The sequence below is a fragment of the Athene noctua genome, chromosome 2, assembly GCF_965140245.1.
Source record: "Athene noctua chromosome 2, bAthNoc1.hap1.1, whole genome shotgun sequence".
NCBI classification, from domain to species: domain Eukaryota; kingdom Metazoa; phylum Chordata; class Aves; order Strigiformes; family Strigidae; genus Athene; species Athene noctua.
In genome coordinates, this window is record NC_134038.1 from 157,105,905 (window position 1) to 157,132,846 (window position 26,942).

The window sequence follows — 26,942 nt, forward strand, 5'->3', positions numbered from 1 at the left end:
AACAAATGTCACAAGAAGTGACAAAGAATGTTCATGTCACAAGAAGTGACATAAATCACTTCCTGCCATTGCCTTTATACACCCGAGGGTACATTCTACCTGTGCCCCTGAAGACTGAATCAAAGTTTGGGGAATCCTCTGATAGGTCACATTAGTGCAACAGCTTTAATGTGGGAACTGCATCCTGGGTGGAGTGGGGAAAAATAAATCAAATAAAGTCACACCTCTGATCCTTTAGTGATTTGAATGGAGCAGTGGGTGTTCAGACCTGGCTATTCACAAGTTCAAGGGGAGTAACTCAGTAGTTAGGGCAGTATGACACAGCACAGTGTAGCTGAAAACCTACTTTGTGAAAAATGTGACAGGCCAGATTGAATGCAGCCCAGCAGACCCCAGTTGAGGTGCTTTGTGCCCTATCTAGCACATTTTATTTCCAACATCTTACTCTTGTGATGGCTGTATTGTTTCCAGCTTTTACACGAGTAACTCTCTTCACAGACAGCCCTACTGAAGATATGAGCAATTTTACCTATTGGTCCCACAAACTGACTGGCATGAAGTGAAGACTGTCCCACACCGGAGCAAGTAATTGCTACCACAGACCAAAATATAGAAGACTTGTGCCAGCAATCCTAATACATGTTTCCCAAGCACAGCTAACTACTTTCAGACAGTTTTGGAATACATCTTCTAATAAAAAGGAGCTTTGATGACATTGTAAGTATTCCACTGTTAAAGCTAAATAAGTCTTAGGGAAACAGAAACATAACACTATTTGAACACCAGTAAAATATAGAATTTTAATTATATGTAATAGCCAATAAGCTACTTTTAGTGGCTATGAAAAAACTACATTTAGCAGAAACAGCAATAAAACAAGAGAAGTTAAATATAACTCTTCCAAAGAACAGGATATTTATTCAAGCCAAAAAGGGCTAATTTATACTATGGGTGCAGTTCTCACTGACATTATCTGGGGAAAATGACTATTACAGGAGCGGGTGTGATATATAGCCTTTGAGTCATGCATGATAAACCCTAATGGTTTTGCTTTGAGGTAAAAGTCCTTACTAATCAAGTAATGAATCATTCCCAAAATGTCAAGTTCCTGAGGCCATGCGTGTCAGAGGTGTGACTCTAGAGAGAATACTCAATCATTAATGATCACTTTTGAGATTTTTATCAACCGATTAATAAGCAAGGAGAGGAGTTAAGGGGCTTGAACAAAGAGTTAATGGACCTTTAATGAGATTCCTGTGTTTTAGTGAATAGGACATAATGAGTTTTATTTGCCACTGACCACAAACCACCAACAACTGAAGTGCTCCACACATTGCAAGTGTTAAAATAATGCAAGGAACTGTACTTGTGCTTTCCAAAGATTAGAAAATTATGTTTACGTTAAAAATTGCAATGCCCATACTTATTTCATATTACACCTATATAGTAGATTACAGATTAGATATGAAGACCCTAGCTTCCTAAATCAGTAGATGGAGATGAGGGAAGGAGAGAAATGAGGAGATTTTTTTTATTTAGTGTTTATTAGGTGCTGAAACTGTTGGTATCAGCTATAATGGAACTAAAAATTCTGGCTCTTAAGATACACAATTCTAAAAAGACATTACAGAACCATTCTGAAGACTAAAATTAATATATGATGAATTACGTGTATGTACTCTGACATACGCATGTGCACATGTACACAAACATATTTCCTTTTTTACTACTGCCTATAAATTACCTACATCTAATCAGGGCAAAGGCATTTGCCTTTGACACACTCTTCATCTTTGTGCTCGAATCATTATGGAAATATCAAAAGAAACTACTCCATCTAACAGCCTGAAACCACTACTGATTACTAACTTAGAGTATTTCCAGTTCCCTAAAATAAAAAAAACTGACTACAGGGAAGCCAGTTCAATCATGTCAGTCTGCAGCCAAGTCCCAGAAATAATAGATTCAAAAATCAAATGGGAGGGTGTCATTTGATAGCTGGGGGTGTCTTATTTTGAGAGCCAAGAAAAATGGGAAACCAACAGAAGCAAAGAGGGGAGATTGTGCTTCTTTTCAAAAGACAGTGACAAGATCCAAATCATTTGTTGAAGAGATGAAAATAAACTAGAATCTTCCAACTAAAGTCACTCCGTTTTCCACATAGCTGTGTTTTTCATGCTAACAACAAAATGCACATGCACATTTAAAAATTCCTTCACAGAACTGAATTATAATTTACTTTAAGTGTCAAATACACATATCTTCAGTAGTGGGGAAATTCAGTATCAGGAACTGGACAAAGCTGGAAGAGCTGTCACTAGTTTCAGTTAAGTGGACTCCAGAAAACTGAGCAAGAAAGATGCCAGATATGAGATTGAACCTAGAACACATGTCTATAGACCAAAAGACAGATCACCAGCAATTCTGCTTGTCCTAGCACCCAACAGCATGGCAAAAGGTTAGAACAGATCTGCAGAGAAGGGTGCGGACAGTCACAGAATTGTTCCACACCAGCTGAAAGACAGGACACCGTGAACCATCTGCAACTGGGAGCCACATAACTACATTTTGCGCAGTGCTATGAAGAAGGTGTATTAGTACGTTTTTCATTCAGCTTTGGCACAGGTGCAAAGCACCCAGACGGCATCACATTCACATCTAACTGGTATTGAACACAGTTGAAGAAGATGCATGACAATGTCCTCACGCATAACGGCCAGCCATTAAACAATGGGCCAGAACCGCCTGTCCTCTAAACCAGGCCCTCTGGAATAATGGTGGTTTCAATCAGCTAAGGATCTGTTCTGAAAACTGATCAAAAGTTAGATAAGAAGGACAAAATATGCTTAACATTTAGATATTTGTCAACTCTTAATTGGAATACTGGTTTTCATTTGAAATGCTGAAACTTCAGAGAGGACATCAGATGATTCAGAAGACACAATTCCAAATTAACCAGTTATCTCAATCATGATCATGATTTACACCCAAAAGTAATTTTCCCTGATAGCGTCAAATACTATAAAATGGACAAGAACTGGCACATAGTATTTTAATACTTTAAATACTGCTTGACAAAGTTTCAACACTCTTGCTTGATCACAAAGCACAACGAAAAAGACAGAACATGAATGATCAGCAGCACTAGGGTGAAAATTCCTCACAATTCTCTTGTTAAGTAAGATGTGCTCAAAGGGATTCTAACTAAATTCCTTTAAGTTCTGTCCAAAATTCAGATAAATTACACATTCTGCTGAGACCTCAAGAAACATAAATATTTAGCACATTTCCCATGGCCTCCTAAATTATGCCCAGGGTTACAAAAAATTTGCTTTTTCTCCATACATTCAACTTTGAAAGTTTATTGTATCATACCTTTCTCTTTTTGGATGCTTTTCTAAAAAAACATTTAGTTAACACTTTAACATGAGCTGAATGTTCTTTTTGTGTGTGTATTTTAGAATAAACTTAAACAAAGCTGTAAGTCAGATTCTACAGGCTTTAATCAGGTGTTGCTCTAAATTATTTTCTTTCTTTCTTTGAGAAAAAGAAAGCTACAAACTTAACATAAGATTTGATTATTTAAATGTTAGCTTTCGAGACTAGAATAGATCTTGTCGTGTAGTACAGCTACTCAGTGTCACTCTGAAAATAACATGGTATTGAAGGGCTCCAAAAGGATCAAACCAGTTGCAAGAAAATTTATCCATAAACAAAGAACAAACATAAGGACACCTAAATACCAATCCATTGCTGTGGCATGAAACTGTGGGTCAGTCGTAAGTTTCAGCAGCTGGCATTAATTCATAGCACTGTTGCTTAAATTCCATCTCAAAACATGAAACAATCCATCTTTCTGTTTAAATTAGGCTATGACAAAGAAACAGTTGTGTAATGAAGTTCATAAAGTCCTGAAAATATCAGAAGCACCTTTCTTCAAAACTGTCATATGAAAGGGAAAGGGAAACTCCTATAATATTACTCACTGAAAGAACCAGTGCATTCATTTAGAGACATTTGACTTCCAAATCCTTCACATATTTCATGTTTCTCCAGAAGTCTCTACAGAATGCTCAAGATCTCCAACCAGTATCCAGGGTTATATATGTGAGGGATGGCTCAGATCACAGACTTCAGGGAAAATGGCTACCTTTACATGTGAATAAAGCTTTCTGTCACAGGCCACAAATTCCTACACAGTTTACTGCCGTGTAAAGAATTAAACTGGATCCTCCTGATGGAATTACTTTCTTTATTCTAAATGAGGAGTCATGATATCTCTGCTTGGAAGCAATTGCTTTTCTAGACCACTTATAACAAACTGATGGTGAATACTACGCTTACTTTCCAGTGCTGCTAGCTATATGAACGAGATAAACAATATCAGAATGCTGAAGGGAGAACAGATGAGGGAGATTACACTGAAAAAAACATGTTTATTCCTATTCCCTGTAAACAGTAACTGATGACCACCACTTAAAATCTGAAAGACTATTTGAATACATCTCCCCTTGTTTCAAGCAGAGTTTTTAAGTGAAAAATTCCTATGCACATGAATCTCTTCAAGATTCATATGCAAAACTCACAAAATGCAAGACCGAGACCAGCCAAGATAAATACAAGCCATATACCAAAGACAGCAGAATGAACTGGACAACTTCTAGTTGTTTACAGAGCAAGATCTGAAAGTTACATTAAATGCCACTTCATTGCTGTTTACTGCCACATATTTCTGTGAGACAGGTTATGCAGTCATAATATAAATAAGATGACCATGACAGAATAGCTGAATCAGGAGAAAATAAAGGGAATAAACTTGCAGCATCAATTAGTTCTGGCAGTTCTGTTTAGAAAAGCACGTTAGGTCCTCTTACTAACAGCAAGACACTCAAATTTATAAAGTACCTTAATGAAAGAAAAGCTATAATGTATCACCAATCAAAAATAAAGACCCACTGTTGTAGAGCATGTAGTTATTAAGCCTAGATGTCTAAGATTAGGCAATTGTGTTGATCATTTCTGTGAGACTTGTTCTGTCGGTCCATTCCTAGTAATTGTTGTTTCCAATGCCCACACAAAATTTCACAGTGACATGAAGATCCAGAAACCATTAAGTTTCTCTATATTTTTTACATTAGGAGACTGGGAGGGGAAAGACACTATTAGTATTTCTACTGAGACATGAGTCATAATCCATCTTCTCTGGTTAGGTGGCTATTGACAGTGCACAAATAAGCAACTGATGGGGAGGGGTGCTGGGGCCATGGATAAAACTTGAAATGTCAGTATTAGAAAGCACAAGCGAGTTAGTGGTTCTACAGGGTGGGGATAAAGAAGACTCAGAACGTGGGGAAACCTGAGGTACTGTGCAATACTCTCATAAAAGAATAGGAAAGGAGCTATGCTTACTATGTATGATGGAAGCATGGGGATATAGGACAAATCTTTTTGCTTCATGATTTGTCTTAATTTTGCTACCTTTCATTCTCATACAATGCAAAATACAAGTGATTGTTTTGTCATTACATTTTTTTGTAAACTTGAACTGTTCTATGTCTCAGATTCATTAAGTACTTCAAATTGGTTAAGCAACAGTTAGTGCCCTAGGAGAACTCCACCCCACATTTCAAATTCATCCTCCCCTTTCCCTAAAAGAATGTAACTGCAGTAGTCTTCTAAACATGGTTACAGAGTTAAACACAGCTTACAACTAGACATAGCTAGTATTGCTGAGATTCACTAGGATAAAATCCCTGTGGGTTAAAATAACAAATTGAACCACCTGAGTTTTATGATACTTGTTAATTCCAGCTTGTACCTGGAAACCAAATAATGTATGTCAAGAGTCAATGCATGAAAATTATAATTCCAGGGCAAGCACCTGCAGCTACTGCCAAACTATGATATTAATTTTTTTTTATATATGACAGAAAACACATTGTAGAGATTAAAGATCATTAAATTATACTTTCAAGCAATAACATGTCTCCAGTAGGTGAACATTATACAAAGTACATGCTGTTTACAACAACTATCATAAAATTTGCTGCAATATCATTTCATATTTGAAGTCCTTTAAACCATAAAAGATCTATGCAATGTCAACTACTGTTCAGTTGCTTTTAAATTTTTCCTATTAAATTCCTTTCTTAGAACAAGAGCTAGCAGCAAGTCCAATTGCACTGTTAATTTTTTTAACCAGAGATCAAGAAATTAACAGAAAAATCAATTTGCAAGAGATACCATTTGTACGTATATGAATTATTTTCATAGCATCTTCCTACAAATCATTCCTGAACATCATAAGAATAACATTTCCTTTTTCTAATATACAAGACTACTATGTATGTAACAGTTTTTCTTTTCCTTACAAAATGGAACACCTGATGTCACTATTCGTTAACTGTTGTTAATACTCACTGCAGTCTATTTAGACATATAATATTACTTCAGAAAGACAAATTCTAGAAAAGATTAAACAGGACCATAAAACCAAAAGCAAGTTTTTCCTCCTCCATTACACACACTGATGCCTGCTTATACATTTCTCTGTTATTGTGAAGATGAAAAGTAATGTTGAAGTTTCCTTATAACAAACCCATTAGTAATTTTATTGTAGCACTAAATACATCCTGCCTAGTTAGTAATATACAAGGACTAATACAAAAATTTAGTATATAAATAGAAATGCTTTTTACCCGAGAATCAAATGCAGCTTGATTAATTTTCTCTGGTTTGGTATATATAGGCTTGACACACATTGTACATCTACCTACATATCACACAAACACAACTTTTATTTGAAGATGAAAATCTGCAAATTAACATTTACAGTCTACTTCAGTTGTAAAATTCAAATCAGTTCAGCAATTCATAACAATTTTCAGGTAGGCAAAGAACCTGTACAGAATAAGTTTAAAGTAGGTATGTATCACACCTAGGCAATGAAACTACATGGTGAATATTCACCATTATTTTATTTGTATTTAAAAGGCTGTTCACACAAAGGTTATATAACTGCTTCATAATTGTTCTGATGTAAGGAAATAAAGGAAGCAATAAGAGGCACCTTTATATCCCTGTGGATTTGGAGAGGTTATACCATTATAGCTTCAGTTTTTAAAAAAGTCCTAAGCTATAATAGTTATTCTATTAAGAATGTAACTCATATAGAGCCCAAGTCCTGGAGAGTCTGGGTTAAAAAATAAAATCACATACTCATATTAACCAAAAACTCCTTCCTGTTCTAGGTAGAAAGGTTTGGAATACACTACATATACACACTAAAACACACACATTTCCCTTATGACTGCAAAACCCGGTGTAAAAAGTAACAAAACCTGTCTTTGTACATAACAATTACTTTGTTGAAAAATTAGGGGATAAAACAATGCAAATTTTTCTTTTCTCATTATAAAAATATTTAACATAAGGGAGAAGATTAAATTCTCAGACAATGGTAAGAGTATAAAAATCAATCTCTTTTCTAACGGAGTATATTATTGTGGGATTTATCGTATGTATTTTACTACAAAACACCCTAAAACCTCTACATCACTTATTCAGAGTTCAATACAAATTCCACTGAAGCAAATAAGAGTCATTCCACTAAGAGTCAAAGGGGTATGGATCATTATTCTCCATTGAATGCACTCTGCATTAGGAAAACTAGTAACACAACCACAATGCTCAAAACAGAAACTTTCTAAAAGGGAAAAATAGAGACAGCTTGTTTGAACAATTCTTCTGAAAAGTAGTATTCTCAAAAATACAATCATATTAATTCCAGTGTCAAAAAGGTTACATGCTTAAAAGAGGTTAGACTTTAGAGTGCTTATATTTATCCAGCCTCATTATTCCTCTACTGAAAACACATGTACCATATTTTGAATACTTCAACTATTTGCATTTAGATATTTTTGTTCAAATAAAGACAGAAGATGAAACTGAATTAAAGAAAACAAGGTCTTTTCTAATATAGGAAATGCATCATCGAGAAATCTCATTTCACCCACACAGCAAAGAGACAATATTAAATCCTACCACAGCTCTCACTTTCAAATCATATGCAGCAGCGGGGTCTCTCTGGTAATTACTATTATACTACATTTTTGTTTGTAGTAACAATAACAACATTTCTTTGTTACAGGGGGATTCACACAAACAAAAGAAAATTACAATCTACCAAGAAAAATGTAAGCTCACCTAAAAAAAAGTTTTAACAAATACGGGAAAATGCAAGCACCTGTTCTCTGGAAAGAAATCTTCTTCCTCATTCTCCTTTCAACTACACTAATTCTAATTTTAAAAGCTTACAACAGTAATTATTAAGAAAAGCACCCACTAATTTTGGTTTGAACAAAAATAAGCTTCTGCAATAGCCCCCATTTCAACTACCTGATTTTTGTCATATTCTCAGAACTCATCTTTCAATTCAACTGCAAGAAAACAGTCAAGCACACCCCAGTTGCTTTTAAGTTTAAAGGTAACAGTTCTGCACAGCAAAGACTCACTTCTGTTTATCTTTAGGGCTTCTTTAGACATGCCATTTCGAAGTGTTAAAGAATTATCTATCTACCACAACAATACCTAGTATTTCCTAAAGTAACCAAAAAGGCCCCACTTCCAAACTTAAACTATCTCATAGTTAACTCATTCACTGTAAAGACCGAAATAAAGGCAAATCTTACTCACATATAATGGTATATGGAAAGGCAGTTTTCTCCAATTTAAAGAAATGTTTTCTTAGAGCAAGCAGTAAGGAAAAATATTTTTCCTTAGTTTTTTAATTGTTGTGATATACTACAGTGCATAAAGGTAAGTCTTTTTTCCAGTAAGAAATCTCATTGTGACTCAGCTTCTCTAACAAAGCATGTTAGAAGGTAAAATCAGATCCTCCAACAGAAAAGCATAAAACATATAAAGTAACTTCTTAGCAAAGGGGACACATCATGAAACAAGTGTTAGTATAAGCAATGCAGGGCTGAGGCAGGAAAAGAAAGAAAAATTTCTTTTATTCCTTGCATACTTCCAGCACGGGGATGGTTTATGAATGATTTCTTTTTTAGAACATTGTTCTTCTGCAGCTATCACATTCTGAAATGGTTAGAACATAAAATCCCCATAAGGAAGGACTTGGTCAGCCTCATACAATTTTGTTGTGAATGTTACACCAGCCAAACCATTCCACCAGTTTACAGTGTACCATAAAATATTTACACAAGCTATGAACTATAAAATATTTTCACATGAACTATAAAATATTTACACTATCAACATCAGTTAGGAAAGAATGATGTGCTGTCAAGCTGGTGTGACCCAGGAGTAAAGATTCTGTGGTCACAGATTAAATAAAACTATTGCAAATCAGCTGGAAAGTTATAAGGAATATTAGGTTAAACAAATTACTGCTTCCTGGTCTCTTGGATGGTAAATGTAACCAGGAAAGTATAGCTTATATGCTTTAAGCTAAGCTTTACCAACAACATAAGAAAGGTTAGGCTCATAATCAAGCTGTACTGACCTCTCTGAATGTTCCTTCTAGCAAGGTGTCCAGATGTTGAAGAGGAGCAGGAGTTTTATCTTTGAATCGTGTCAGCAATCGCCGCTCAATAGCTCGAAACTGTACAGCCCTTTCAGATAACAGCTCCTGAAATTTTTCAGCATTCAAACGTAGCTGCAATTTAAGCATTTTCAAGAATTCAGGTTAAGGGTCCTATACACTATGTATGAACATTCGAAATGAAACAGGAGAACAACAGTAACATTTCTGGGAGTGTGTAATATTTAAATGTTAATGTCATTTATACCAGTTTCATATTTTACACTCCTCATGCAGCTTATTAACATTTTCAGAATTATCATTTGCACTGAAACCAAAACTAATTGTCAACAGCCACAATAATCTGTGAAAATGTATAAATATCTCATCAAGAAGCCTAATAACAAGAGTAACATTTCACCACCAGGATCTCAAGGCTTCTTCTTGGTTTTGTGTGTTATTTATGACACATACACACAATGTATTGGACTTGGTATTTATTGCAGTGGAAAGTAAACGGTTATTTCCTTAAGCATAAATAGATGTACTAAATTCTGCGCTGTTTGAATGATTGCCTTTTTCTGAAGTAAAATCCTTTTTCTTCTTATATATACTGATCAGCTATAGCAACAAACTTCCCTGAAGTGGTCACAAAACTTAACAACACTGTACATCAAATGCCCAGATAATAAGAATTCTTATTTTATCTTTTAATCACAGTACCATTTTCCCGTACCTGCCTCTAACACAAAATGCACTAAATAAAGGTGAGTCTTTCAAACAGCTGTGAGTCCTCTGTACAGCTGACATGCTGTAACTAGCATGTTATCAAAAGAAACATTAAAACACACAGCTTTCCAGATGTGAGCATTATGACACACATCCATTTTAAAGTGCCCCAAAACGAGCAAAAAAATGAAGTTTCCTAAATTTAGGAAGCAGATTATATTTAAAAATAAGCAAACATACCATTCTGTCAGTAGATGGTTATGAAGGACAGTTCAGGAAAGCTAAGAGAAAAAGAAACACTATGCACCTTTCTAGAAGTAGGAAGAAAAAAAAGGGACATCTCAGGTAATACTCTTCCAACCTTACCAAAAGACTGTGTTGAAACTAAAAGGGATGGAAGCATTATGATCCCCTTGATAGATCAGTTGATACTTTTATACCAGATAATTGTTGCAAAATTTCAGAGACTTCAAAATAACCAGCTGCAACATAATTAGATCCTAAATTAACATTCCAGCAATTGCACCTATATTTCAAATTTCATTGTATTTAAGCTTGTGATACAATCTAATGAGGCCTATGTTTAAGGTATTTCTACAATACCAGTCACTAAAAAAAAAAAAAAACAACACCATACCAAACTTTTTGAATTTCAAATTTGTTGGAAGACTAACAGAACAGCAACTCATTAGCTTCAGAGACAGACCTGGATCTAGGCTAACTCTTGAAAAAAAAAAAAAAAATCACAGAAAATCCCAACTACAACTTCCATCTTTCTGTGTGGTGATGGCTCCACCTCACAGAAAATTTGGCAGCATGAAAGAATAGAATTTCCAATAGTATTTCTCACTCTTACATACATATGTTGCTTCTTTTGCCCATTACATGAGTTTCACAGGCATTTTCAAACAGCTATTCTCTTTTTTTTTTACTGGAAAGGTGGGGGGCGGGGGAAGAGTGCATATATTTTATTTTATTAGCTATTTCTACAAGCCATCTGAACTACTGGAGATTTTTCTTTGTCATGACCAAATAGGAAAAAGTAATTACATTTATTTTATATCTGGTCTGGTAAACTTCCTTGAGCCTCCAATGCTACTTCTACAAGGACAGTCAGTTTTTTAAAATCTAAAGGGACTTTTTATATAACTACCAGGATGATTGAACAAAAAGAAAAATATTTATGGTTTCACTAGTGTACAGGAGAGTAAACCAGCCTAAAACTAGGACAGATTTTAGAAAAAATGTTAGAATTAACATGAAGTTAGTGAACGAAGAATCCACAGATTATGTATAGACAGTGAGCAGAAAGGCAACTATCAGTACCATGATTTGTATCATTTGCAGACTGCACACTAGCTACTTGTGCTCTGCTAATCACAAGGGCTGTTTCAGAGGCAAGGCATATTCCATATGTTAAAAACTAAATGACATTTTTTCCAGCACTACCTTAGATACAACCTTCTATTTTCTGAAAGCTAAATAGTTACAGCTATAGTTACAATCTGATTAATCATAGTACTAACATACAAACAATTTTTAAACTAGAACATTAACGATTCACATATTACGTAACGTACCTCAAAATGTCGATCAATTAGTTCAAAATATTCTTGCAGAGGAATTGAACCAGAAAAGGTACATGCAAAATCTTTGCAGTTTTGCTTCTTGAAATGTTCTCTGAGTCGAAGCGTGAGCTCTTCTGTTATTAGCCAAAGGTCTTCTAACTGATCACTCTGGATCCTATATCGTTCTTTGAAAACAAATACACAACTAATAAACATACATTTAAGCCACATACCTTCACTATGCAGTGCAGTTTAGATAACACACAAATTTAACTTGCTAACTGTATCCAAAATCTCTATGAGATTTTTGTAAGAGATACATGTTCACTAGTGTTAAAGAACTTCTTGTAATTTATTGATGCCTGTTGTACTCTCTCTTTTATCCTAACTTAAATAGGCAATTTTATTGCACAAAATGAAAGTATTTATTGCTTCAGGACTGATTCAGATTAGGAGCCTGCTCATGAAGAACAAAAAGCCACGAAGAACTACCATAAGGAAACAAGAGAAATACTGGATGATATTAAGCCGTAACAACAGGCTGTCCGCAATTCTCTGTCATAACACAACCTTAGTGAGCTTTTCTGAGGGTTGGAGGCAAAAACAGGCTCAATACACTTTGGACAATGACAGAAGCACAGCATCCTTAGCATCTGATAGCAGTGGTAACAAGCCAACTCCAATACACCTAAAATCTTGTATGTCTTTTGGAAACAGTTATTGAGTTCTTTGATAATACACTCTGTAATTTTTATTATATCTCCACTTTCTAGGATATCTTCTAGTAGGAAGAGTATTACTCTAGCTAGTGACAGACAACAATATTCAGTTTTGATAGTGCTGTGCTTCACTCTAGATACAGCTAATACCAGTAGAAGGTGATTTTTATCCATCTACACACTGTGGCTTTGTAAAAATGGCTTAGTATAGAAAATAAAGTGTTAATATAAACTGAAGTGAAAAAACAAGTCCTGTTAGCCAGTGTCATCCATCCCAACAAATTCATTTAACTTATCACACTTTAGTGAATTTCAAATTATCAAGCTAGGGGGATGAGATTTTATTTCTGTTGTTTCTAGTCCACATTTGTACAATCTTCTCTTCAGTTTCCAGGAAATCAGAATTAACTGAATGTTGAGGAGTAAACATTGTGGAAAATCACAGCAGCATTTTAATTTAAATTTTTTTCAGATAAACACTTTCAAACAACAGTTCCTTATTTCTTTTCATTACTCATCTACCAATACCTTATCCAAAAGGATAGACAGAAATACAGCTATGAGAAAAAAGAGTTGCTGGGTCTTGATACAAAATAGTTCTTCTTTTGCCCTGTTAACAAGGTTCACAGTAAATGAAATTAACCAGAATTCTTCAGAACTTGAATGTACTTATTTAAAATTTTCTCAACATTAGTAATTCAAGATTGTTTGACATTACAACTGGCATCATTCCCAGGATACGTATTTCACCAGATAGAAAATGACAAATTCTGTTTAGAGTGTAACAGGAAAGAAGCAAGTTTTATTTAAAAACATGCCTGTTAAAAAAATAGAACACCATCTGCTAAAGATAACATTCAACCTAATATCCATTTTTTAAACACTCACAATGTAAATCGCTGGACTTAGTTGCATGTATCATCATACTTTGTCTTAAGTGATTTTTTCCTTGAGGGAAATTAGCTCAGATGTTTTCAGGCCAAATCAACAGTCATTCCATTTATAATTGACATATCGAATACATTAATGGTTTAAAATGGATAAAACTAATTTCCTCCAAAATGCATATTTAGTTTCCATACATTGTTGGTCAATACAAACACAATCTAATTTTACCATGGCCTGAGTAGATAGCATTGCAGTCAGTTGCTTTACGTGATCTTCCAGTTCTCAAAAAAGACAAATTAGATTTAGTAACTGTACAAAACTGAGAATCTTCAGTTGTACTAAACACATGCTTTAAACAAAAATACAGTGAAAAAACTAAAGAAATATCCATGCTGCTGCTCACCCCGTGTTTTTATAATAGTTTAGCAACTTGTATTAGCTTTTTGTTAAAATTAACTCTGTTACAGAAAATGACAACAGATTTTCAGAAAATTCTCAAACAGAAAAGCAGGAGGCTACAAGAGGTTGTCCAACTAGCACATCCTGCATTAAGAAGTGCCCTCCCAGTAGGTTATTTGAAGGAAATATAGAGGATTCAGTTCACTTCTCAGCTAGGAAGCCCGCATCAGCAGAAAAAAACCCAGACACCATTAGCAGTCAAGCTTTCTTTAAACTTTGATTAAAGTTTTAACAGTTTTTTAAAAAATCAGCAAAAAAAACCCCTTCAAACCTTAATCTATATGGGGCAAGCTTCTTTTTAATATGTATTAACTGTCAAAATAAACTTTAGTCTGGGCTTCTTTGCAGCAATCCTCTTGACAGGCTGAAGTAACTACACTGTTCCAAATGGATTAGCTAATACAATTAAAAACAAATGTCATTCTAGTTTGCAGCTTCAGCAGTGAAACCCAACTGAACCTGGAGACTTTCATTCCTACATGCAGTTCTTCCCATTCAGAACTTAAGGTCCATTTGATAAGGGATATGGAAAAAGATGTCTTCTTCCATTGTCCAAGATTAACTTATTTCATGGAAAACCAGAAATAAGGATTGATCAGTCCCAATCAACTTTTTAACTTCTCTGAAACACTATTACTTCTAGTTCTAGTCAGTATTTATCTACACATACAATTTTCTTTTTGAAGAACATTTCCATGATGATAATGTTGCATAAGTGCTTTTACAAAGTATAAACTCAGTGTTAAATTACATGGCAGAATAAGGACCCCCCAAGTAATACATAATTTCATCTGCATTCATTAGTTCCACAGACAATCTGTCCACTCAAGCACAATCATTTTGGTATCATGAAATTCTGCCAAACAATGCTTTTGTATTATGGATAGTCTCTGTTCGTAAAAATATTCTTATTTATGCTTGACTATCAGACCTTTTACTGATTTTATTTTAAATAAGTTTTACTTCAGCAACATTTCAAATAAGCAACCCCCCCCCTAAAAAATTCTGTAACCAACACAATCCAATGCATAAAGTGGATGCAGAAATAGGCTGCTAACATAGAAGGTGGACCAACTCATTTGTTTTCTAAAGTAAGGATTCCCAGACACTAGAAATGAGTAGTCACACTAAGAGAAACAGATATTTTGAATCTGCTTTGTAAAGTGAACTTCACAAGTAAAGCAGTGTGGGAAAGTTTATAGTAAGACTGCAAGCGTCATTCCAATCTAGTGAATAAACAAACCTGAGAGGAAAAGCTTGAGGGTTTGGGGTGGGGGAATTAAAAGTTATAGCCTCACTAGAAGCTAAAATACATTCACTACACAGACACAAATTTGTCCCTTACACAGCATCAGAACAAAGTCCAAATGAAAGATTTAAATTGTAATCCAGAAAAAAAGTCATTTATAAATCCTTTAATTTCTTTACTTTTTAGAAACTATCTTTGCATGTCCAGTTAAGATCTACTATTTCAATAAATATTAAAACCAAACTAACAATAAACCAACATGCAAATAATGCATAGACAAACCAATACAAATGGATTTGAACCTTAGAAATATAAAGTGATTCTTGATACAATGAAAGTTACTCTCCATATTGTTTCTGGGTTTAACACCTTCAATTACATTAGAAAAAGGTATTAAACATTATCTCATAGCTCACAGCAGACACCACCAATACATGTATAACCCATCATGAATATTCATTTTTTTAAGAGAGTGAAGCTGTGAGGCTGACATTTTTGTGTCAAAATAATGTCACATCAACAAACGATTTTGATTTCTCACTCAAAACAATTTTCATAAAGTATTCACAGAGTGTTCCATTTGAACTCTCTGCAATGCACACTAGGTATTCTAGCTTTTCAATTTGTTAGTCTGCTGTATTAAATGAAGACTTTGGGCTCTGCTGGCATTGAAAATGCTAAACACAATTGATCTGATTTGGTTCCAATGCACATGCCAAGAAAGAGTTTAGTGAGTTGAGTAGTTATACAGGGCAAGACCATAAACTCTCCAAAATTAAGAGAACCCATCTTTTTTAAAGAGCACAGACTCACAGGTGGTTGGAACATGACTACTTTATTCACAAACTGCCCTATACAAGAGATACTGGACCAGGTAACAGCAGATCTAGATGCATGTTCGTACATTCTGTAAACATAATATAAAGGATATTGAATCCCTACTCCTACACTTACAAAGATATATAGGCATCTAAAGATAGGGACAGGCGTTTACTTAGATGTAGAGAAGCAAGTAAGTAGGGTCTGATGTCTAATTAAAGTCAAGGATTACTGAAAGTCAGTCAAGAGTTAGAAACCAGCTTTTTAATTCCTTTCAAAAATTCCAGTAGATGACTACTTCCCAACACAGGTATTGAAATACCTTTGAGGAAAAGAGGAGGTTTCTTATTACTACAGTGACAGTATTAATTCATTAATAAAAACCTGAAAATCCGATTTCTTCAGAGAATTGTCACTGTAGTGTACTATATTTTGAGGATTATTTTTTGTTTTGTTTTAAAAATTTGCGCCTTTCCTAGTAACATAATTAGATACTTGAGAGTGGATAAGAAATGGTTGGTAAATGCTTTGAAACTCCTGTGTTCTCACACAGTGATTCACCCACATTCTCATTTTGTTATACATTAACTGATGATCAAGCCTCTTTTACATTAATACTAACAGCACTTACGTGATGTTTTTGAAGCAAGAAGGGTGGTTTTTGAGCCAGTTAGAAACTCAAATCCCAGAACATTTGCCTGGTCATCCTCAGATGAATCAACAAAGTCTGAAAGAGAAAGTTAAATACAATTTTCTATAATTAAGCACCTCAAGCCATAGCCAGTATCACATCAACCTTTGCACAAGCAATTTAGTAAAGGCAATCTGGATGACACTGCTCCCCTTCTTAGGGCTTAGAAGTAAAGAACATCAGAAATAGTTTGGTATGTCCTCCCTTCATTCACAAGTGGAAGCCAAGCTACACACAGTTTTATTTCCCCAGCCTAGAAACAAAAGGTAGATTACTCAAGAGTTTCAGTCTGTACCATCTAAAATGATTGTGTACAGCCTAAAGACTATTACCTTCTACTGGATGCAAGGTCACCTTTAACTCAGATATTTATGCAAAAACTAAGCAGAAATTATCATGAAAATGTTTAAGCATGCTCTCTCTTCAGTTTTCAGCACAGAGCACAACAAACATCTAGCCTGTTAAAGCTATCTACTCTGCAAAGTCAGAGCATGCCCACCTTTCTTTCCATTCCATGTAGTGGATCATATCAGGTTAACAGGCTTAGTTTTAGAGTACCGTATTTTAAAAACTACTCCATGTTACCTCTCCTCCCAACCTTCCCTAAAACTAAGGCAGAACAGGGAGCAGAAGAGATACGTTTTTTATAGAGCACACCAAGAATCCAAAGTTCCTTCACAGATCACATCACAAACAGCATGCTGCTGCCTTTTTTTTTTTTTTTTTTCACATCACTGAAAATAGGATGAACAGAAATCAGAAGATTTTAATACTGTCTTCTGTAACACATTATGACTATCCTTTGTGTTATATTTTCAAGCAATGCATCCCCAGGTTAAAAATTAAATATAATGCTCTATTTTGGAAGCATTATTACTTAGCCATAATGGAAGTCTATGACTAAAAGCCCAAAATATAGACCGTTGAAAAAAAGTTTCCCTGTTTCAAGTAAGTATTACACAGCACACTCGTTTGAGAGAAAAGGTTTATTTACCCTCAAAGTGAAGAAAATCGTGCTACCAAAACCCCCCCCAACCATGCCTACTCCACTGCTCTCAAATATAAAATTTTCAACAAGAGATGGAGCTCCACCTTAAAAATATCATACTAAAGTTGTAGGCCCGTACAACTCTCAGAAGATTGTTCCAGAACCTTAGTCCTCTGAAGTTCAGAAACTTAATAAATGCCAGACTGAACTTATTCACAATTACTTTCTTGTGTTAATATGATCATCTAGATCCATGATACAGCCACAAAATATTTACTGAAGGCAACTGTATTCCTTTTTTTGCCTGTGTTTTATTAAGCTGAGTCACTTTCTTTTAATTCTCCCCTTCAAATCCCTAGATAATATTCATAGCCTTTTTCTACACTTTTGAGTTTGAATTAATTTTTATTTAATATCAGCAATCAGCACTCAGTGTGCGAGTGCACAGTAACATGATATTAGTTTCCTGCATGAAAACATTTTGTCTAATGAATCCTCAGTTCTTATTTGTTTGCTTATGATCGTACCATCTTGTATCACAGAGTATTCCTGTGGTAACTTCCACCTCCTCCATCTCTTCCAAATTATGACCACACAATTACAGCAGAAATTATTTTCATAATATTACACTTTATAGTATTCAATTTCATTTTTCTTTTTCCAGTCCTAAATGGCACGTAATTCCTCCTTCATACTATTTTAATATTCTCCTGAATATGAAATGTAGCTTAGGTTTGTGCATCAGAAAATATTGCTAAATACAAGCCCTTCTGGTCCAAGAAGGCTAAAGAAATCATTAAATAAGACTGACTCCAGACTGATATATCAAGAACTCCACAAACCTTCCTCCAAAGCAACTCTACTCCTTACAAACCACTTTTGTTTTGCCCTGTTTATTTTTTAAAATGAATGCCATGTTTTCCCCATGACAACAACACTGATGCAACTGTGTAAAATGATTTTCTGGATACATAAAAATTAGATCTATATCATGCCCACTGTGTAAAGAAATCTGCATTTTTGCCAGAGACAGATATACTAGTCCAGGTGGATTATTAATGAAATATGCCATCATTTCTTTCAAAATATACTTTTTAAATATTCTAACATTAGTTTTGCTAATTCTCTCATTACTTCACATGAACAATTCCTGTTGGAGTTCCTACCACATTTCCTACTATAGACATATTTAAAAACCTACCTGGAAAAATGGTGAGAAAACTGATGGGAGGTTTATTGGTATCAATAGTTAGCTTGTGGTTTGCTGCTTTTGAAGGCTGAGCTGGAAAGCAAATTAACCGCAAAGGCAGCCTGAAGTTACACTGTGCAACTTTCGGGATTCCTAAAATGAATGAACACAGACTCATCTTTCATATTCATATCTTGAATACAAGATACTTCATACTGCTACCCTCAAACAGGTATAACATTATATCTTTAATGTGATTAAGGAATACGTTAAAACAAAAACTATGTAAAATTCTCGATTTTTGTTAAATTTTCCACCTAAAATACCTTTAAATTTGAATACCTGTAACCACCTTTCCAAGTGAACATATTCAACTGAATAGGAAAGCAAGAGTTATCAGCGAAATCCACTAAATACCTGTATATTTATACCAATTAACATGCAATGAGATTAACATTTTATTTAATGCTCTAGACAGTTCTACTTTAACATAGATGACAGCAGAGTGATTACTCCTGATGCTTGAACACAAAATTGAAGCATGCACATTTTCATCAGGAATATTACAAACTAAATACTTTTTAAGAAAACATTTACTTTTTTTTTTTTTTAATATTCCTCCATAACAGCTAGGCAACCTTCATATCATCTGTCAGAGGTTTCTGGCTTAGAAAAAAAAAAATCTAATAGAATTTAATGTGGATAATAATGTCTATCTTTGAACTCATTGCATCATAACAAAACAGAACTGTAGAACAAACTGGCTACCGCCTTTGGTATTAGGATCCAAGATCACATGCAATTTTATCAGAATGGTGCAAGAGAAGAGAGGAAGTTTTAACATTAATGTTTAGAAAACTTGTTCATTAGAATGTGTCAAAATCTGCTCAGATATAAACATTGTTTGAAATTGTTGGCATGTCAGAAATGGCCTGGTATGTTCCATGTGAAAGGTAAAAGTGCTAGTTGCTATGAAATACGCTCTTTTGGGCAGTCAGATTATAGGGGTTTTGAGGAGGATTTTTTGATGAAAGAGCAGCAGGGAAACCTTGTTTTGTTTGGGTACAGATACCACTATAGTCACCAATACTCATTGATAATAGTATTAATGTCATAGCAACAATCACTCATTCTTTCCCAAATAACAGAGGAAACACAAACATTAACTCCAACACTCACCTCAGCAGAATTTAACAAAGTATAATTTAGGGATAATAAACTAAGTTACTGTCATAAATTATATGGAGACAGAAAAGTCATGAAACCGATAGCTACACAGTGGTTATAAATCATGTAAGCTTAGCAGGTTAGTATAAAAGTAGAGCTCAACTATTTAATAGTCACCCAAGCAAGCCTTTTTGCTAACAATTTTGTTTGCTTGCTGCTTTGCGGATCTCTTGCAATAAAAAATTATTTCTAAGACTCATCTCAGGAAAAATGTTACTAGAAGGCTCAGATTCATCAGTCTGGTTGTCAGTTCATTAGCTCTTCTGTCTAGCTGATAATGCCTCCAAGTAACTATTCTGCAGCATCTTGTTAAAAAAAAAAAAAAAAAATCCATGTAAAACAAGCAGAAAGCTTAAGACAGGTCCTCAAAACCGGGATATCCCTGGGTTCCAAGGAGAATTTCTGAAAAAATACTTGACAATAAACCCATGACCTTTCAGAATGATTCACTTGACTGTATCTTCATCATCTGATGGGAAAATTACAATCTTTTCCTGATGACAACGTAACACAAATATCTTACTATTGAACTTACATATGGAGACTGACAGGAAAAAATTAGTGACAAAAGTAGACAAAAGTATTTTGTAATATTTTTATATTTAAAACAAGATGTTTTTCTTCCTGTTTCAAACCAGTTCTCCTAGATAGTCTACTCTCAGTCTGCCTCATCATAAACATAATTTTTAAATATTTCAGAAAAAGGTCAAATCAAAACTAAATCAAACAGTATCTGGCTTTGGGAGGAGACTGGGGAGATTTCTAGTTGATGTGTCCAAAACAATTACATATAAGAAAACCAAACCAAAAAGCTCCAACAAAATTTACCACTACAATGAAAAACTCTTCCTGGGAAATCCTTTCAGAATATTTCCGAATATTTTCAATGGTAGTAAAGAAACACAAAGCAATAGCAAAGCATGGGAGCCAGAACTTCCTCAATCCTTTGGTGTTATTTCTAGTAATACATCTCACTTCATCTAGAGTTGTGATACATTGCACGATACACAGTTTTAGCACTGTAATAAAGCAAAAATGTAAAAAAAAAAAAAAAAAAAAGACTCTCTTCTAATCTGAAATACAACAGAAATTTTGTAACATCACCTCATAAATTACTACTACTTAAAGGCATACTATACACTTACCTTATAAAAGTAATGAAACAGTTACATGCACTGTAGCTACAATCTCTCTTCCAAATTACTCATGCATTCCCCTCAATTATACTTGAAACATAACACTGATGTATATGACAAAAAACATTAAAGCTCAGATCTCTAATTTAGGAAGTTAAATATTTAGAAAATTTATGCTTTTTACAGTATTGATGACCCTGAATTTAACTAGTCCAGTGCATCTCATAATACAGTGCTGTGCTCCACAATATTATCATTCAGCATCATTTTCATGTTGAGTAGAAATTTCTTAAAACAAAATCAAAATCCTCATTTTTAGAATGCTACCCTTTCAAATTATATAGATCTATTTTTACATAGTTTATTTATAATGTATTCTCTTTTTAAATAATTATTTTAATTATTTTGTATAGCAGAAGTCTGCCATGTGGTGATAGATGCTTGAACCATCTCAATGAAATACTACTCTTGGCAAGAATAGCTATTTCTTGTACAGCACCTCAAGGTCTGCTGCAATATCCAGAAACTAGAAAAGGGAACCATTAACACAGTTATCTACGCTTTTACTTCACTTAGTATGCTTATAAAAGCATAAGTACTAAAAAAAAAAAGAATCAAAAATACATACATCTGTATGTATAACTACTGTTTAGGAAAACTGCAAAACTGAAAACACCCTTTCAGATGATCTCTAAACCTATGACAAGCAACATTTTTTTCCCCTCCTCAAAATGTGAGGAAATTGTACTTTATACTTTTAAAGTTAGTAAAATATCCACTGCAAAGACTGTATCTTTTCAACACGAGTACACAACTACGTTGCAAAAGTACCCTTCTTTCTTTTTAGTCTACCTATGCATAAGCTAACTTTCCAGTCCTGTTTTGTCTTTTAATTGTACCTTTTGCAAGTATCATCTAGATACCACAATCACAGCTAAGTTTTGTACTGCTGGTATTCTTGTTATAAAAGCAGCCTATTTGCCTTCAATAAGAGGTTTCCAATAGGAATTGGAATGAAGTGACAGCATTCTCAGAGCTACTCAGTCTAAACAGCATAGCATTAGCTACAAATCCTTAATAGTAGTTTCAGTTGCACCAAGAAGTTATAATTTAGCCACCAAAGTTCTTGCTGAAACTTGAAAAAAATAGCTAAAAAATATGGTAAAGAAAGAACATACAATTGTGTTTCTCATTTCCAATCTCAATGCACAAGGAACTTGATACTATAGGCAGAATTCTGATGTTACATCTGAGAAAGTGCAATAATATACTTTCTTATGTCTAAGCCTTATGTACTTCTAATTCTCTCAAATATTCACACCTTCATAGAATAAAACCAAGGATAATAAGAATTTGTAGAAAGAACAGGTAAAATAACAGCTCCCTTCCAAGTCTCCTTTGTTCAGCATATGCTGTCACTCATAGAACTGTTCAAAACTGCATTTTTTCCATTCACTTACCTTCAGGATTGAGGTCTACCATATAGCCGCCAATCAGACACACACACACACACACACAAAAAAAAAAAAAAGAAAAAAAGAGTAAGAGACTACTTAAATAAGACAAAAAGGAAACACAGTAACAGGTTTTAAAGAACTTAAGTCACATTTGTTAAGTAGACAATACCTACAAATATAATACTAGCCAAAAAACAGGCATGAGACCACAGTCACCAATAGTGTGATCCCATGCAACTGAGTGACTCATTAACCTTCAGCTGTATGAAGCCACAGAAATACATTCAAGACTGATTTGTAAAAAAATATGGATCTCTTAAAAAACAAAAGAGGAAAAAGTCTCTATTCAGATAATATGAAGTCACAAAGACAATTTTTGTTTACTAATATATTACATTTAAGGATTTGATTGCCTTGTACAAGTAACACTAGTACTTGTATGTAATAGCTTAATAATTTAAATGAATATCCAAAAACTTAGCAAGACCCTAATTACACTCCTTTATTTAGAAGTCTTCCAAATTCTACCATTAAAGGTAAGTTTTTTAAAACTTCTTCTACAGTTCCCTAATTCTGTGAGATGTCATGTCTTCTGGGGATTTTTTTTAATTGCATATAAACAATCAAATATACTTAAGATACAAAGATTTCTTCACTTCCCTAACCAAAAGGCTTGCGAAATCCAACCTTATATCTAAAATATAGGTGTAAGTTTAACTGGTATCACCTGAAAGAAATAATACATTAATTTACTGGTGAGAAATACCCTTTAAGTTTGATACTCCGGTCTTGCAAAGTGAAATCACAGAAGCAAGACCAGCAAAGCAAAAAGCAAGCTTTCAAAACCAGAGGATCCAAGATACTCAAAAGTATAATATCTATACAGTTGTCCCACAAAATCTGTCTAAAGCCATATCACTAAGGTGGACACTTATGAAGGTACAGTATCTCATTCACAAGGAATACGCAGTGTCACAATACAGAGGGACTGAAGTTGTACCAGCTGTTTGTGCAGGCTCTCAAGAAAAAGGGAGGAGCATCCTTTTCTCTCCCACCCTCTGCACATATCTGCAAGCTTGTCTAAAGAGGGCAAGATCAAGTTCTTTAAAAACATGAGGTTTGGTTTTGTCTAGAAAAACATTTCAATCATCACACAGCCTAGACTATCATCATTAACCACAGTGTTTCAAGGGAGAAGTGATGTGAAATAAGTGCTTAAATAAAAGTGTCTACATAGGATAAGGTACTCAAGACCACCACCCTCCACAGAAGCCCTAAATTCACATGCATTTCTTTGATGCCAGTCTACTCCATGTCACTCTTCCATTTGTGCTGGCACAGCTCTGTGTTTGCACAGTGAACGAAATCAGCAAAGCTGGCTGAGAAAGAACTGTTGATTGTGTGAGCACAACAGGGGAGGAGGTGCAGGAGCAAAGCCAGGCAGTGAGAAGTGAAGAACTGACAGCTCAAACTGGTATATGCTGCGTTTAACTTAACAGGGAAGCCCTGCCTAAATACAGTTTCTCAGTAGCCTGACACATTCACGAGGCTGTGTGTAGGAAACTAAGCTAATCAGTCTTCAGTAATGGATAGCAGGGTAAATGTACGTACTCTATCACTAGGGTCATTAGGGCAGTATAAAACAGAACGACCTAGTTTCTATTCCTTTGGCTTAGTTTATTTATTTAGAATGAATATGCTCAACTGTTCAAAGGGAAGTGAGGAATAATCACTCCCAATGCTTATTCAAATCTCCTCCTCTGTAGGGAGGCAGTTACTGTCACATTTGTTGGCAGCCCAGAAGGCTGAACAGTCATAAAGATGTAATTAACTTCTCACTCCTAGAGGTGGTCCCTTAAAGAGCACAACAGAAGCAAATTGATAGGACAGGGCGGGAAAGCTTGTACAGCTGCTTCCCAAGCCATAAACATATGATTTTACCTCTTTAAGACCAACTGCAGAACTTAATGATGCGACATAAAATAGTAACTAAACCTGAAGACTAGACTCTGATACACATTATTTCATTAATTACTTCTACCTTCAATATATTTCAAAAGAACATTTATAAGAAATATGTAAAGAAAAAGACCTCAAAAAAGGCAAATCAATTGGAAATCTCCAGTGGCTTACCTGTTGGTGTATTATATGAAACAACACAATATCCTTCTAGTTCTGATGGAGAACAATTCCCCTTCAAAAAGACAGACAGGACCACAGTTTCAGATGAATCTGGTTCTAAAAACAATACAAAATTAAAGCAAGTAATAGGAGCATCCAAATGAAAGCAACATATCTTCTAGCCCTTTTGGAAATAGTCTACTAAATTATGACATTCTCATCAGTTCACCTTTATCAAATCACTGGACATGGGGTTTTTCTAAATCTGTAATTTGTAAAAGGCAAACTAGTCTTGCCAACTTATAACTACTTTGAAGCATAACCAATAACACATTTCAGCACACTGAACACAGACAGTATCAAAATAAACGCAGTTTTATATTGTGGCTTTAATATTTTACAAAGACATCAGCCCTTTGCTCCTGTCACATATTGAGAAAACTTAAGAAATGTCCTTTCATATGAGAGCAGCAGTCAGTAAAGCTCTGTTTCAATAGGGACCATCACTGCGTATTTCAGAGCAGAAATGGTCTGCAGACCCAACTGAAGCAGCAGGACACGTTTCTCTGGTCTTCAGTTCCATTTAAATCTTCAAGGCAATCCCACCTGCAGCCTTATCAACAGAGTTGAAAAAAAAGCTAGAATCACCAAACAGTCGATGCTGGGACTGTCCACATATGCTAGGAAACATATGTTGGGAACATACGCTAGACTGTCCATAGGTAAACAAGCCTTCTCTCCCTGCTTTCAGCTCAGCAGTGCTACTTCTACATAGACAGAATTGCCAGCAAAACAAAATCCCCCAGCAAAAGTACCACAGAATAACAGATTTATTTTTGCCTCCATCGTGAAGCTGCCACATTGCCTCTCCACACCTGCCATGCACCATACTGTAATCAAGGAAGTAACTCCATTCCTTTCCACTTTGTCCTCCTCCACCAAGCAGTATCTAGAAGCTGCAGAGTGCAGGCAAGGCAAGTTTGTAGTTGCTTTAACTGCACTATATCTGCAACAATGCATTTGATGGAGGCTGGACTATACCTTTCAAACATCCTCAGAAAAAGTAACATGATCCAATAGCTGTAATGGTACTATAATAATTTACCTAAATCATCAAAGACGAACTGGTCACAGGTCACTGCTAATGGAGCTTGTACACATACTGCCAGGTTTGGTTTCTGCGCAGTCACTCTGCTCTGTATTTTTATCTAAATCAAGTGACATACAAAAGTATTTAAAGGAAGCAATCAATCTCTATATAGCTGAAAACAAACACAACCAGCAAAAAGATATGAAAAACCTGTAAAGAGCAATTCAGCAACAATGCTGAAGAACTTCAAATTTCAACTTCAAAACCAGTATTGTCCTTTTACAATTCTTATTTACTTAAAGCCAATAAAGGAACACAACTTGAAAGGTTACAAAAACCTGAGGGGATGTCTCTCATGTTCTTTGTAATTTTACCCCGACAAACTAATGCTAATTAAAATGTTAATATTTTGCAAGTGCATTTGTCCTAAAGTAAGTAAGAATAACATGTTGAGTCTTTTAGGTGACTAAAGTAAAAAATAAAAAATAAGTAAAAAAAAGCTAACCAAATAAATTATTCCCTTTAATTGTGAAGAGCAATGCACAGTCTTCTGAATAACTTCACCGTCAAGTTCTTTTGATTTTTTACTGCAAACAAATTCTAAAACTCAATATACAGGATACCCAGCACAACTACAACTCTAGATTATGAGAGCTGAGCTAACCATAAACCTGGAGTGGCTCTGGTTGCTTCTATTGTAGGTAGCTATTTTCCTGTAAAACCAATGGATATGAAAAGAATGTCCTTAACTCAGATCGAAAATGAAAGTATAGTGGTGTCAGATCTGAATGTGGTCTGCAATATACACAGACCATATCTGCTATCTATTACCATCTGCTTGGTCTACCAAGAGCTCACTACAGCCAGGTTAAAATAGTTTAGGAGAATATTATCACTTATAAAATGACTCAAGTGTTAGGAAGTTTGACTACTTTTAGAGAATTAACATCAACACTTATTTTCATTTAATAATACATTCGGGCTGCAAAGAGGTCCTCAGATCATCCATCGTTATTAGTTCTAACAAGGAGGGATCACATCTACCTCTCTACATACCCAGGGTAAACTTTG

General features: G+C 34.8%; 1 protein-coding gene across 4 annotated transcripts in view; it reads right to left on the bottom strand.

Annotated features, from left to right (window-relative positions):
• Positions 1–26,942, bottom strand: part of BBS9 (Bardet-Biedl syndrome 9) — a 313,837-nt gene that overhangs the window by 213,082 nt on the left and 73,813 nt on the right. For all 4 annotated transcript variants that reach the window (XM_074900814.1, XM_074900816.1, XM_074900813.1 and 1 more), the window contains exons 13-19: positions 25,887–25,989; positions 24,794–24,898; positions 22,664–22,678; positions 18,853–18,993; positions 16,604–16,699; positions 11,851–12,023; positions 9,524–9,676 (exon numbers count right to left, since the gene is read on the bottom strand). In XM_074900814.1, coding sequence (XP_074756915.1) covers positions 9,524–9,676; positions 11,851–12,023; positions 16,604–16,699; positions 18,853–18,993; positions 22,664–22,678; positions 24,794–24,898; positions 25,887–25,989 — 786 coding nt within the window. The remainder of the gene's footprint in view (positions 1–9,523; positions 9,677–11,850; positions 12,024–16,603; positions 16,700–18,852; positions 18,994–22,663; positions 22,679–24,793; positions 24,899–25,886; positions 25,990–26,942) is intronic.